The 14,618-nt window shown below is 41.8% G+C and overlaps 1 protein-coding gene across 1 annotated transcript in view; it reads right to left on the minus strand.

The window, feature by feature from the left end:
- LOC109034654 (uncharacterized) overlaps window positions 1-14,618 on the minus strand; it is a 71,307-nt gene that overhangs the window by 19,906 nt on the left and 36,783 nt on the right. The window contains exons 5-6 of the mRNA XM_072304460.1: window positions 9,672-13,265; window positions 272-1,570 (exon numbers count right to left, since the gene is read on the minus strand). Of these exons, the coding sequence (XP_072160561.1) occupies window positions 272-1,570; window positions 9,672-13,265 (4,893 nt within the window). The remainder of the gene's footprint in view (window positions 1-271; window positions 1,571-9,671; window positions 13,266-14,618) is intronic.

Genomic DNA, 14,618 nt, shown 5'->3' on the forward strand with positions numbered 1-14,618 from the left:
TAGACCCATCGATCTTTCCCTTTCTCATTTTAATAGATTTTTCTCTGTCTTTTTGCATCGCTTTCGCGAAGGGGCAGCCTCTATAGCTAGCTGGGTGACCTGTTACCCCACAATTTGCACACTTAGGGTTGATAATGCGCTTCGCCCAAGGGCATTCTGTGGATAAATGTTTAGCTGCGCACTTTACACAACGTGCTTGCTTACCACAATATGCTTGGGAATGTCCGAAATTCTGACATTTTCGACACTGTATTATCTTAGTAGTACTAACTTTAATGGGTTCTACTTTTACAACCATAGAACAGATTCCAACAATCTTATAGATTTTTTCTATATCATCAGTATAGTCGAAGTCGACCTGATGGACTGGTATTTTTATCAGTTTAGTTTTACTTACATAAGCAGAGTCAGCAATAAAAAGAGGCACATTATCTTTATCTACAATTGTTTCTGAGGGGTAGGTTTCGCCTGAGGTTGTCTCATTGACGGTGGAGTTTGTTTCCATAGCCGAGACTGAATTTTGCTCAGGCACTGACTTAGGATCAGGGGTCTGTGGAGCTGAATCCACAGGTGATACTGATTTTTTCAAAGCTTTAAGTTCCGCGTCCGATAGTGGGACCCGTTTCATAAGGCAAGTCGCTTTTTTAGGTTTAAAACCTTTATTTTTTAAGTCGTCAAGAATATCTTGCTCTTCGATTGAAGGGTGAAGCCCTCTTACAATAACTTTAATATCACGCAGATTTTTATTGCAGTGAGTGTAGTACTGCACTTTATTATTAGTCTCATGTGTTTCTCTGAGGGATTCTAAAATTATTTTCGCCGTAGCGTCGTCTTTCGGATTTAGTTGCCAGACTTCATTATTAATAATTTTAGTTCTGACATCTTCCTTTTTAACTGATTTTTTTGTAATTATTTCTACAAGATTAACATAATTGTCTACACCTATAACTTTAATGGGAGGAGTGGGTAAAATTTTCTTAACACTAGATGCATTTGATACACTAGGATTAGGTATATTTACTTTAACTGGAGCGCTCTCACCCGGTTTGGTTTGTTGATCATCGGTATGGACACTTGAAGCTGAAGTACTCGCTCTCTTACGCTTCCTTCTTTGAGATTGGATAGCTTTCCGTTTGGAGTTAAATTCGGGATCCGAGTTGTAGTCGACCCATGTATCAGAAGATTCAGAGTCATCAGCATCGTGATTCGATTCCACGTCATTTTCCAGAGTGGCAAATTGGTTAGAAACAGGTGTTGTAGATGCACCTGGTTTTGGTGTAACTGGTTTCCCAGTGGCGAACTGTGTTAATTTAGATTGCCCTGAGGGCTTACGAGAGTTATTTTTAACTAACTCTTTCCCAGATTGTAGATGGGCATCTCTAGATCGAGAGCTTGCATTTGCAGAGCTAATCGCATTAATTTGTTCCTGTAGTTTCTGTATTTTTTTCGCATTTTCTGCTTCAAGGGAATTGATTCTATTCACCAGTTCATTTTTGTCACTGGACAGCGTTTTGACCATGTTTTGCGCCTTGGTCATAAAACTTTTAACTGATGCATCAATGGTAGGGGCCTGAAGAACAGGAACAATGTTGGTGTTTAGAATTTCATCAATAATTGTTTCTTTATCTTCTACCGACGCCATCGCTGTCAAGCTTGACTCCGTAGCAGTAAGAGAGAGGTTATCATCCGCCCTTGCAGACTGAGGGGGGCGGGGCGGAGACCTCGGGAGAAGAGAACTTTTCCCGAACGGATTTTCCATTTGGCTATTTGGCAACGTGTCTAGTTTAGTTCGAGGTAGGTAGGTTAGGCCGGTGAGCAATCCCCGCTTTAGACATTTTTCGCACCCGAGAAAAACGTTGTTGACGTAGCTACACTTGACACCGTGTTTACACACTACAGGCCGGTCTGCCATACGATTGTTTATTGTTTATGATGACTCTGGCACTAATATCACTCGGGACCCGGCCGCCAGAACACCGCGACGCGAGCACTTTTCTCGATTCCAGCAGAATCACATGCTGGTGATTTTCTTTCCGAAATTTTGTTGGGGAAAGATTATGCACATGAAAAAACTTTCCTCAAGACGCGTTTAGCGTAAACCTAAGCGTCCATATATTTTCAACCAAACAATTAGAAGAGGCATTCTAGGTTTACTTCGGGCAAAATTTCTTTACTTTTTAAGGCCAAGTAATATTTACTGACATTTCATGAACTTGTCACGCTATTTGATACAACAGGGCCAATTGGATTAGATATATGAGAAATAAGTGTATAGCATGAACCGTACAGGTTGTTTTTTCCATCCTCCATATTTAACCGACAGGACAAGGCCAGGTAAATGCTAAAGTTAAATGGCATGGCAATACCTTAGGTTCCTTTGCTGGGTTTCCACTTTACTGCTACTTTGATTAAATCATTCAGTTCGAAAAAGTCCTATCTCAGATGGGAGAAAATGAGAAAAAAATTAGTTAGATCCGATATTTTTTTTAATAATTTGCAAATATTATTGATGCACCCACCCACTGTAGGTAAGCTATCATGAAAAACAGACAGGCAGGGGCACCAATGGTTTTGCTCTTTTAGGAGATACACGATATTGAAAGCTGCAGAGATGGATCTTTTCCGAACTCAACTTTGGGAGGGGAGGGGGGGGGGGAATTGGCCTACGGTTAAAGTTCATAAAAATAAAATTAAAATTGCGCAGAACTCAATAAAAATCAATTTTTCGGCGAAACGAATTCAAAAATTTTTTCGAGTTGGGTCGTGTTTGAGCTCAAGTACGTATTCACTTCTTTTAAGGCTGAAATGTTTTTCAGCGAAGGAAATGAAAAGATGACGGAACTGGTAGAGTACTCAAAAATTTTATTCAATAAAAAAAATAACAGAAGCTTTCGGCCGAAGCTTCAAGCAAAATGTACATTAGGTACAGGTAAGGATTTTTTACATACCAATGCTCAAATTGAAATACTTGAGAGTAAATTTTTACAAGAAACTCTAAAAAACTCTTAAAAATATTGACAATTAGAGCCGAATAGCACTAAAAATTGAAACATTGATGGATTCCACGCAATGCCCGAACACAAGGCTCTGATTAAAACCGAGCCCGTTCCAGATCAAAATAAACCTAAAATCTTTTCTTCCATTTTTTTTCCAATTTGGATTTTAAAATATCTTACTAATTTTAGGCAACATCTGAGAATTGGTATACATGTTTCCAGTTTAAAAAGAAAAGGAGAAACAAGTCAATATCGCTGGAAAAACATAAAATCTAAGATTTTGTACGTTTTTCAGTAAGGCTGAGCAAGAGAAACCTGAACATTTCGCGAATACCATGTGAATTTCATTCATCGATCTGCATCCAGCGTTAATAAAAATATGGAAGCTATACAGTCATTGGCGACATTGCGGTATTCGTAGTTCGTTATTCAAAAATGTAGTTCAAATTTCTTTCTTCACTTTTAAATCATACATAATCGACAGTATCCCAGTCTCAAGAGGAGTGCAAAATCCGAAACAATGGCTAAACTGCCGTGCTAAGGAAGAACGCCGAATGAACATTCGAGAGTTGTCAAATTTCTCTAGATAAAACGTGTATTTTTGACGACCTTCATGCACCTATTTTTTTTTTATTTTTCAAATATTGTAGATTAAATTACGTACAAAATTGTTTGAAATTTTTGGGGGGAAAATATTCACAATTTTCCTGGTAAATTCGGTTTTTATAGAAGGACACTTGGCAACGTCTGAAGGCTCATACGGCGTTCTTCCTTAGGACGGCAGTAAAGTACCTAAGACTGCGATGCGTCCCTAATTTTTTTACAGATAAATGAAAGAAAATGAGGGGAGGAAGGCAAAGCAAGAGGATCTATAAATAGCAAAAATTAAATGTCCTCCATGAAGACAAAACACTAAAATTAAAAATTAACTTTGGATTTCTTAATTTACTCTTAATTATAATCGTAAGCTTGCACCCCTTTCGCCCTCAAATGGCCAACTAAATTCCTTCAATTGAGATACAGGACAATGCCCGAATAAATCACTCACAATCAATTGGTTTTTTTTGTGCATCCCCATTTAGATAGTGCAAGTCCATATCGTGGGGTTTGAGTAGACGCTGTCTGGCTGTCTTTGTAATTTTGCTTCCTCCTGTGGCACTTTATTTTCATGAAGGACGAGACCAAAAATAAACGTCTCTCGAAATAACGTGCGGAATTTTTCGTTGGCTCTAATATAATAAAGCTGTGGTGTATTCTCTCGAACATTCGTTTTACCTCGTCGACAGAGCAAATGGTTTCCAAAGCAATACTGAAATCGAAAAATTTTTTTTTTTTTTTTGCTCCCATTCCTGAAGTTGGAAAATCTATAATACCACAAAGCATTCTTCCAACTCACATGAACTCGGAGTGAAATTCATTTCGTTTATCAGTAAACGCGTCCTGGATGAAAAGAAAATTACACCAGAGACGTGGCGTGATTTGGTATATATCGAATGATCTGTCATTTAAACCTATGGGAAATAATCGATAAACAGGGTGTTTGCAACGAACACCTATAAATAATCGATTCTTCATCATTGCTTCAAATGCGGAAATATCGATGATCGATCTTTCACGCTTCGCCACTGAATTATTGTCAGCGTCAAATGTTAAAGATAAAGAGAGACAATTTTCAGAAACAACGATCCGGTTACTCCCCCCTGAAATTATTGTGAGTGCATCACTGATAGCACTAATAAAGACAAATTATGAAGAATTGTAAGAAAAGTCAAACAAATATTTTCAATTTATACTGAGAAAATGAAGTTAGAATATTACGTATAGTGAAAAAGTCAGTAAAAATTGAACTTAAAATAAAGAGATGATATTCCAAGTCATCGATTTATGAAGATAACTATTATCGATTGTGATTGATGAAGAAGCGTTTCAGCGTCCTAAATTTCCCAAGCAGCACAGTGCGATGAAACAACTAAACTCATAAATAGCGATTTAGTCCAATTAAATTGGAATGTTTTTCACACGAAATTGAAATACTTTTACATCCTTAGATCCATAAATGCTGATTTTGAACAATCAACAAACTGAGCATCATGTGTCAAAAATACAGGCAATTCGCAATGCTATGAAAAATTTCAACGAATTGCAAGTTTGTGGCAATACATTTCAATAAGAAGTTAAACCAATTAGTAGATATCGACGGTAAAACTACCAAACCACGTATCTCGTTTGCGGTGTTTAAAAATCTACGCTCGTTTTTTATTTTTTTAAAGTAGACCAAATCAATATCATTCCTTGAAATTTTCACAGAATTTTATCCGCACGACGAGGAAAAATCACAGAAATTTTCAAGACTGGACGATAAGTAGTTTTTCATTTAAAAAATAAAGTATGACAGGAAGTCTGCGACGTCGCAAACCGAGATACGTGGTTTGGTAGTTTCACCGTCGATATGCGCCATACACAACACGCCGACGCGGTAGCAATAATTATTCTACCATGTAATTGCAATTCATTGTAATCTGTGCTACTTGGGTCACAAAACGTTGAAAAAAAGAAGAAGGAAAGAGCTAAAAATATAAAATTATACGGCTTTGCATTTACAAGACTAACGACACTTGCTAATGCACATCACTAAAAAAGAAAACAGACAAAATAATAGAAGATGCGACTCCTATCATGAGCTAAAACCATCGAATTGAATTATAAATTAAAATTAGATGCTATGAAATCTGTTAAACGTCCGTCATGAACGACACTAAAGATTGGAAGGCCCCGTTTCCGGAATAATATTAACTTACAATTAATCCCTTCCAGCAGTGACTGTGACAATTTGAAAAGAAGAAGGGGGCGGGCACTTTTGGATACCTACACCGGTTGTTTTTCAAAACTTTCCCAGGTATTTTACGTGTTGTTTCTCCATGTTTTATTCCAAAAAAGATGAGGTTATCTCCCCTTCGAATCTCATGCTAAGAACATGAGCTTTAGTGCAATAATACCATAAGAAATAATACAATTGACTTACAGAACACACGTAGTTTAATGACAGATACTGAAAAGACAAATACTGAACATAAAAGACTGAGAATATCTTGACTTCAAAGGGATGATAAAGTAGAAAATGTACGAAGTAAGGACAATCAAAACCCACTCAAGCTACCACTCTGATTCACACTGGAAAGATGGTAAAAAACAGCATTTCTATGGTAACGGTGACGCAACACGTGTGATTGAAAAAGCAGTGTTTAGTTAAAGCCTAAAAATTATTTGCATTGGTATGATGCGCAAAATAGGAGTCTATTAAAATTTCATTTTGGATTTTTCTGCTTTTCTTAATAGAATGTCCTTGTTGTTTTCGCGAATGCTTTGACACTCGTTTGAATGTCCAAAACCGAGATATTCACTGAATAAAATGTTTGACTTTTGAGTGTACTAAACTGCCTGTGGTTGGAAAATGCTTGACGTACTCGAAATCTCCTGATTCATGACCAATTTTTCTGATATTGCCCTGATTTTTCCTGGTGACATCAAAGAGCCTCCCAAAAAAAGGGCCTTTTTTGGCCCCTTTTCTGAAACTCGGGGATTTCATTCAAATGTGGCCTAAACGAAACCTTATGATGACCTAAGACTCCAGTAAAAATTTTAGCTTGAGTATACGTCTGGTTTCGGAGATACAGCGTTGCAAAGTTTGCATATTTAAGCTTTAAAAATCTTCATAGTTTCAAATATTATCTTCCTAAAACCAACATCAGAGTGAACTTTACAATCTAAAACAAAGCGTAAATGAAGCATAATGATAAAAAAAGCCTCCATCAAAATTTTTAGCTCATGCATGACCCCTGTTTTGGTAGTGCAACGTTGCAAGTTTACCTTTCTGAGCTTTAAAAATGCTCATATTTTTAAGTTTCTTGTTTAAAAACCAATTTTAGTGAATATCAAACTGCGTTTTGAGGGATAAAATTAACCCCTAGTGATACTTTTGGATGCATAGTTGCATTGATAAAAGGCTACAATGATTTCAAGTAACACAGCGTTGCACAGTTTACATCCTAAATCTCTGAAAATGTCTTTTCTCTTGTTTTCTTATGAGAGACAACTCCGATCAAACATGCTTCGATATTGTAAAGTGAAATACAAGGAATCTTGTTAGTTCTAAGTGACAGTTGGTGTAAAAAATGACACTGTTGCCTTTTTATCTTTTTTTTATCTCAACATTTAATCATAAAATAACATTAAAATTAGGGTACTTCCAATAATTATCTAATTTCAAAATCAAATTCAAGAGACTTTGCCATGCTCGATGAAATGCTCGCAGCACCAGCATTGCTTTCAAATTCCAACAAATTGTGCCTCGCCATAGTTGCCAATTTAACCGTTCTTTAAGTAGAATGAAAAAAATAAACATAGAATACAGAATTTGCCGAGTTTTTTTAAGTATATATAAATATTGATCTAGAGAATACATTTATTATGCCTTGCAAAATAGAGTACCTCCACTGTTTTTTTTTTTAAAAATGAAAATATGAAAAATATTGAAAAAACTTGAAAAAATTAAAAATATTGTAAAAAATTGAAAAAATAAAAAAAAAATCAAATAAAAATTAATAATATTGTAAAAAATTGAAAAAATAAAAAAATCAAATAAAAATTAAAAATATTGAAAAAAATTGAAAAAATTAATAGAATCAAATAAAAATTAAACAGTAAAATAATATTTAAAAAAAAAAAAAAAATTAAGTATCAATTATTGGAGGCATCTTTATTTTAAAATAATTTTATTATTAATTGTTTGAAAATAAGTATTAATAAACTTAGCAATAGTATTTTTGCGAATACCAATCGTCACTTGGAACTGACATCAGCCCTCGACATTTATCCTTGATATAAGGCCTGACACCCATTGACGTCCTCTTTAACTATCATAAATAATAATTTCGACAGTTTAAAGTTGTTAGCTTGGCAACGCTGTATCACCACCAATTAAAGTATCCCTATTTAAATACAAACATAGAGCTACAAATGACACATTTGGTAGATTTCATGCTTCAAATTCTAAAGAAGATCCACGAAAGTAGCTTTTTAAACGCGGGACTTAGAAATATGAACATTTTTAAAGCTCAAATGCATAAACTTAGCAACGCTGCATCATTAAATCTGTACTTACTCTTGCGGTAAGACCTATACAAAAGACTTATCATATTGTAGAGTTACATCTAAACACCATACACAGATCTTTTGGTGATCAATAAGTTCGTTTTTTCATTCAGAAACTTACAAAAATGAGCAATTTTTATAGATCTTTGGTGTCAACTTTGCGACGTTGTATCAAGAGAATCAGCAGTACCACCGTATCAATAGGAATATAGATTTAAAGATAAGACTGACTGTAGGTAAAATGTCACAAAATAACAGATCATATCTGATGGAGTTGTTTTTTAAAGTAAGATATTTGAAAATATGCGAATTTTTAAAGCTTAAATATGCAAACTTTGCAACGCTGTATCTTGGAAACCAGACGTATACTCAAGCTAAAATTTTTACTGGAGGCTTGTCTCATCATAAGGTTTCATTTAAGCCGCATACGAATGAAATCCCCGAGTTTCAAAAAAGGGGCCACTTTTTGGGAGGCTCTTTCCTGACGTTCAGCGAATTCCTGTCTTCCACAAGAGTAACGTGTCAAATGTTTTGGGATCAAATTATACAATTGCATGGGCTACACTGTCAGGATATGTGAACGTGCTGCAATAGAACTTCATCACATTTTCAAGGTCAAGCGTTGATGATAAGTTCAGATTAGTGTATGGACTGAATTTGGTCTGGATAATTTGATGATCCAATTTAGGAGTGTGAAAACTCCAGGTGCATGGACTATCAAGTGATTATAAATAACTAAAATATGAATTTTCTCTCTACACTGAAATTAATGGGGTACATGATTATAGTTTAAAGAATCCCTGACCTGATCAAAGCAAAAGACCGGCGGTACTTACTTATTAAAAACGATCGATCTTCATGACCTGACAAAAGTCTGAGCTCTCGCAAATTTACAATCTTACAAATTTAAATTTTTTTCAGAGAATGATTTGAAATCATTTACGACATTTAATCTCTGAAGTATATTGTCCTTCTAAATGCAGAATTCTAAGAAAATAAAAAAAAAATTCAGAGCGGATACCGTAAAAGGCCTAATAGGGAGCTAATACGTAGTTATAACAGGCTCCTAAATACGAACTCGGCAAGAAAAACTGTGCTTCAGGTACGGCACAGATCTACATTTGGTCGTCGTAAAGTCTTCTTCGCTTGTCTATAGTGTGGGCGATAACTATGACTTCAACTCTCGAAGTAATTGACGCCATTCAGTTAAGAGATACATACTTCATTGATCACCTGCAGCGACTTTCAAGGATTCCATAAGTCTTTTAATCTAAAAACTGCATTTCCTTACAAAATATTTTCTGTCAGCGCCGCACCGGTTGAAGTCATTTACGGCGAGACCTTGTGGCGCGATCCTGCTGAAAGTCAGGCGCTCCTTTCATTTCGAGAGCACGTTTGTAATTTAAGGCATAAGTTAATGGAACCAGTGGGCTCAGCGCTGAGGAACTTGCTCCATTTTGAAATAAGACACATCCGTCCAATACCAGGAACACACCAACAACGGATCTGAACAACATCCATCTAGGAAAAAACTCTTTTTAAGCGCGAAGTATAGATCAAGTGACCAAGGTCCTTATTACTCAGGTAGGTGAGGATCCGCTCTTTGACCTCATACGGCAGCGGCGAGTGCGCGTTGAACATCCAATCGCAGATGGGAACGCATCTGCTCAAGAAATCTTTCCTCAGCATGCCTTTTTCGAACTGGGACTTGAGATGATCTTCGTAGATGGGGAAGGTCGCACATAGGGTCGAGTTAAGTGCGTTGACTATGGACTCGTTCCTGGCGTAGCGTGCCAGCTGGTTCTCGTCTTGGACGAGGATGTCGTAGAAAGATACGAAGGTCTTGCCGATCGCCTTTGCCTTCATTTGTTCGATCTCAGCCCGGCACTCCTCGAGGAAGCCTCGCGAGTAGAGGCTCATATCACTCAAACTTTTGTCCACGAAGAAGAGTCCGGTGCCTTTCATCTTGAAGGCATGCCTCTCTAACTTTAAAATGCACACGCTGTGGCTCCGGGCGGTAAGGACAGCCTGATGGAAGTCCTGGGGGGTCCTGTTGGGGTCATGTCGAAAAGGAGGAGGAAGCGGGGGCACAACGCGTTGACGCTCTTGGATGAGGGTGACAACGTGCGGCGATGTGAGATAGTAATTGAGGAGAGTTTCCAAAGGCTTCTCGGACGGGCCGGTGGGGGAGCGCCCGCGGGTGGTGGAGTGGTTGAAGATGGTCTTGTGCTCGCGGTCACGATGGTCGATGCGGGCGTTGAACCTGCCGAGGATCCGGAGAGTGCCTAGTTCCCAGCGTTGCGCGGCGTAGAAGATGGGCGTGCGGCTCATATCGCACAAGCTCTCCACGTCGGCGCCGTTGCGGAGGAGGATCTCGACGACCTCCGCGGTCCCGTGGGCGCACGCCTCGTGAAGCGGCGTCCGGTTGAAGATTGACGTGACGTCGACCCGGGCGCCGTAGCGCAGGAGGTTTCTGACGACGCGCGCGTTCTTGGTGCAAATGAAGAGCGGTGTCTCCCCTTGGTTATTCCGGACATTGGCATCGGCTCCGCGTTCCAGGAGCTTCTTCACGATATCCTCGAGCCCTTTTTGGCAGGCAGTGATTAAATAAGTCGGAATGTCGTGGATACTCGCGTTGTACGCCAGGAACAGCTTGATAGCTGTTAGATTCTCGAAGGCGACGGCTTCGAAGATGGGAGTTTTGCCCTGGCCGTTGAGGGCGTTCACATTGGCGCCACATGTGAGTAGCATCCGGAGCACGCCTTCCCCCCCTGCTTGGGCGGCAGCGTGGAGGGGTGTTAACGCCGAGAATCCATTTCCGTTCATCTCGTCGACATCAGTGCCGTGGTAAAGGAGCATACGGACAACCTCTAACTGATTTTTGCGGATAGCGCCATGGAGGAGGTCTTTCTCGCCTACATCGGCCGGTCCTACTGTGAACCCATATTCAGTTAGCCTATTCGTGATGGCCGCAAAGTTTTCACCGGGAGAAGTGATGGCTAGGCGGTAGGCGCACTCATTGCTGGGATCGTGCAAGCTTGGTCGACGCGAAAGGATAGTTTCAACGATATCCAAGCGGCCTACCTCCACGGCCAAGAGGAGGGCAGTCTTGTCGAAGAAGGCTGTGGCATTCACATTAGCGCCTTTCTCCAGAAGCAACTCCACGATCTCCGGTTGATACTTCTCCAAAGCCATGTGGAGGGCCGTGGCTCCGCCCAGACTGGTGTCAGAGAACGCGGCAGCGTTGATGTCGGCGCCCTGCAAGAGTAGCTCCTCCACGATCTTGAGGTGGCCGTTGGCGGCGGCGAGATGGAGTGGCGTGGAACCGGCTTTCGATCCTGTCATCGTGACATTAACGTTAGCACCACCACTTAGGAGTAGCCGGAAAATGCCTTCGTGACCCTTGTGAGCGGCCAAGTGAAGCGCGGTCGATCGGTCGGATCGTTGTGCGTTTACACTTGCACCCTTGTCAAGTAAGAGCCGAACGAGAGGCTCGTCGCTACGGTTCACAGCGAGATGCAGAAGGGTCCCCCCCTTAGGGTAACGATGGCGAATGTCGGGGCCACGCGCCAGCATGTTGCTCAGAGGCTCCAGGTTGTCTCTGTCAACTGCCGACCGAATTTCATGGAAACAGCAGAACTCAGCCTCGTACTGCACTATCTCGTTCAGATCCAAAAGCTTATCGACCCATCTTCGGTTGTGGTTCTCAACGTGGGCCCGCGGTTCAGGGGTTACGGCTCCAGAGGGCCCGAGGGTCCCTTCCGTGACGAGCATTTCTATGACCTCAACTCGACCAACGGCAACGGCCGCCTCTAGCGTGGGATACGAATCTCCGTTCACAAGAATCTGGAGCCCGTTCGCGTTGAAGAGCCGACAGACACTAGGGAGAGCTATTTGCTCATCCTGCGCGAAGAGTACGTACCCTTCTAGCGCGTGCCCTTCACATTCGTCGACGACTAGAATTAGGCACTGCGCAGCGGTTGTACGCCCGGGCTCACTCGGCGCCGTCATGACCTCCGAAGGCGGAGGTGACGATCGTGCACGCGGGGGTGACGAGCGCGGACACGGTGCTGGCACTGGATCCTGCCGCGGCGGCCAATCTTGCATGCGTCGAATAAAATCGTCTTCGTCCTGCGCGAGGTCTTCTTGGATGCGACGAATGCGATCATCACGCCCACTACGGGGTCCCGCAAGATGGGGGCCCAGCAGGCCCACACGCAAAATCTCAATCGGAGGATTACGTTCCTCGTCCCCCGGATTGTCTTGAAAAGGAGGCCCGCGTGGCCGAGGAAATTCCGCGAGCAACCCACGCATCTGATGCCGGTGCTCCTGTCTTTGCGGGAGATATAGAGGACGGTCGAGGAGAGGTGGGAAAGGTGGGAAGAAAGGTCTTTCAGGCTCATGGTCAGCATCACGCTCACGATCTAGGTCACGTTCGTCGTTGCGTGGGCGTTCACGGTCGTCATTGTGGTTGAGGCGCCACGGGTACATGTGCGCATGATCTCTGCCCACTCGCTGGACGTTAAACAACAACTCAGCGAGTTCCCGGGCATTCGGTCCCTCGTTGCGGCCAGGCTGCAATAAGCCGCCGTTCTGCAGTAAGTCTCCCATCGCTGCTTCAGGTTCACGGTCGTGATCACGTGGGCGCTCACGTTCGTGATCACGTGGGCGCTCACGTCCGTGATCACGTGGGCGCTCACGTTCGTCGTCTTCCATCTGGCCTCTCGGCTCGCCTAGGTCCGGTCTTTCCCTCCCAATCTCGCGGATGCGTAGCCTTCTCCTCATTCGATCATATGTTAGTCGGCGGATAGGCTGGTCGAATGGAAGGCCCGCCACTTCGTAATCACGCTCGCGGTCGAGGTCACGCTCAAGGCTGAGGTCACGCTCGACGATGATATAACGCTGAAGGATACGCTCCCGGTCGAGCTCTCTGTCACGTTCAGGCTCTTGATCAAGGTCACGCTCGGGCTCTTGATCAAGATCACGTCCAGGCTCTTGATCAAGGTCACGTTCAGGCACTTGATCAAGGTCACGCTCACGGACATCATCTTCGTTGCGGCCTCGCGCCGCGCTCATTCGCCTTTGCATTTCCGCTTGTCGATTCCGAAAACTTCTCATCTACTGCTTACGGCGTTCTTGGACGGTTCGGCTCTTCGTCGTGGCCGAGCTGCAACAGCACGCCATCTGCCATCGCCGCTGAAACACACAAAGCAGATTCGATTGTTCCACGGAGTTGAGGGAGGAGAGCGAGTGGGTGTCCGCATTGTTGCGTGTGTTACGGTCAAGTCACCGGACTCGCATCACGAGAACGGTTCTCGTCTGACCGAGTAACACATTTAAAGTAAAATGGAAAGCGTCCATCTCCCCCCTCCCCCCAAAAAACCACCAATAGGGTCTCTCTTGAATTTCCGATCGTTAGTCTATTACTTACCTCCTGGCTCCATTGCATCCACCCGCTTTAACCGATAGGATCGCTCCATTTTTCCTCATATCCATTCAGTTTCTCTAGACCTTCGTCTGACAACTTCAATAAGCATCCCGGTGGAAGTAAAGTAAAGGACTCAGCACGGAGAACCAAAGAATTTGGGTTCGAATAAATATCGTTGTTAGTCAGTACTAGCCGTTCTAGACGCGCTTTGCGCGTCCGTCACGGCTAGCCAAGGGGCTGCGCCTCCTGGACCCCCGGTCACTCGCTACGCGAGTGGCATTATTTTTCTGGTTAGTTGGACATTTGATTACTATGATGTACAAATTTTGGACATTCTCAAGACAAAAATGATTTTGTCACAGAACCTTGTTACTGAAGTGTGCCATCACATGCACCTTAATAAATATAATTATGTGGAGATGAGGCAATGATGAGGAACGATCGTTTCTGCAAAAACGCATTTGACTGGGACGTCAGTCCCATCGGGTGCAGGAAAGTGACAACCGTGGATCTCCTTCCGCGATTTGACTTGCTGAAGTAGCAAAAGTTCATCTTTACTTCCTAAGAAGATTATCGATGGCATAGGGGTCTAAAAACTACTCAACGATAGTATAGTTCGAGTTCCGAATCTCTATGAGCCCACTTGTGTTTTTTCATAGTTTTGTTGCATATGAATTTCTCTGATGTTTTTGTTATATTTTCCCTGATTGCATAAGTAATTTTATCCTCATTTCATCTCCCTTCTCTTTCATTTTTTCCTTTTTTGTAGAATCTGTGTCCATTTACAATTATTATTTTAAAATATAGCTTTCCCCTAATGTACATTTGATGCTTCAAACGGAACCAACTTGTTTTAATGACATTTCCGGCGAAATCATGGGTTTTCCCAGGAAGGCAGCCTCTCGTCCCTCGCGAACTCTACTATTGCCAGATAAGTAGCTTTTTAGCCCTTGTCCCAGTTCAAACTCATGTAAAATATTCATATTTACCGCACAATCTGGCAACCTCTCAAGTGAAATAGAAAAAGGTGGAATCGACTGAAA

Source organism: Bemisia tabaci, chromosome 9, assembly GCF_918797505.1.
Source record: "Bemisia tabaci chromosome 9, PGI_BMITA_v3".
Classification (NCBI taxonomy): domain Eukaryota; kingdom Metazoa; phylum Arthropoda; class Insecta; order Hemiptera; family Aleyrodidae; genus Bemisia; species Bemisia tabaci.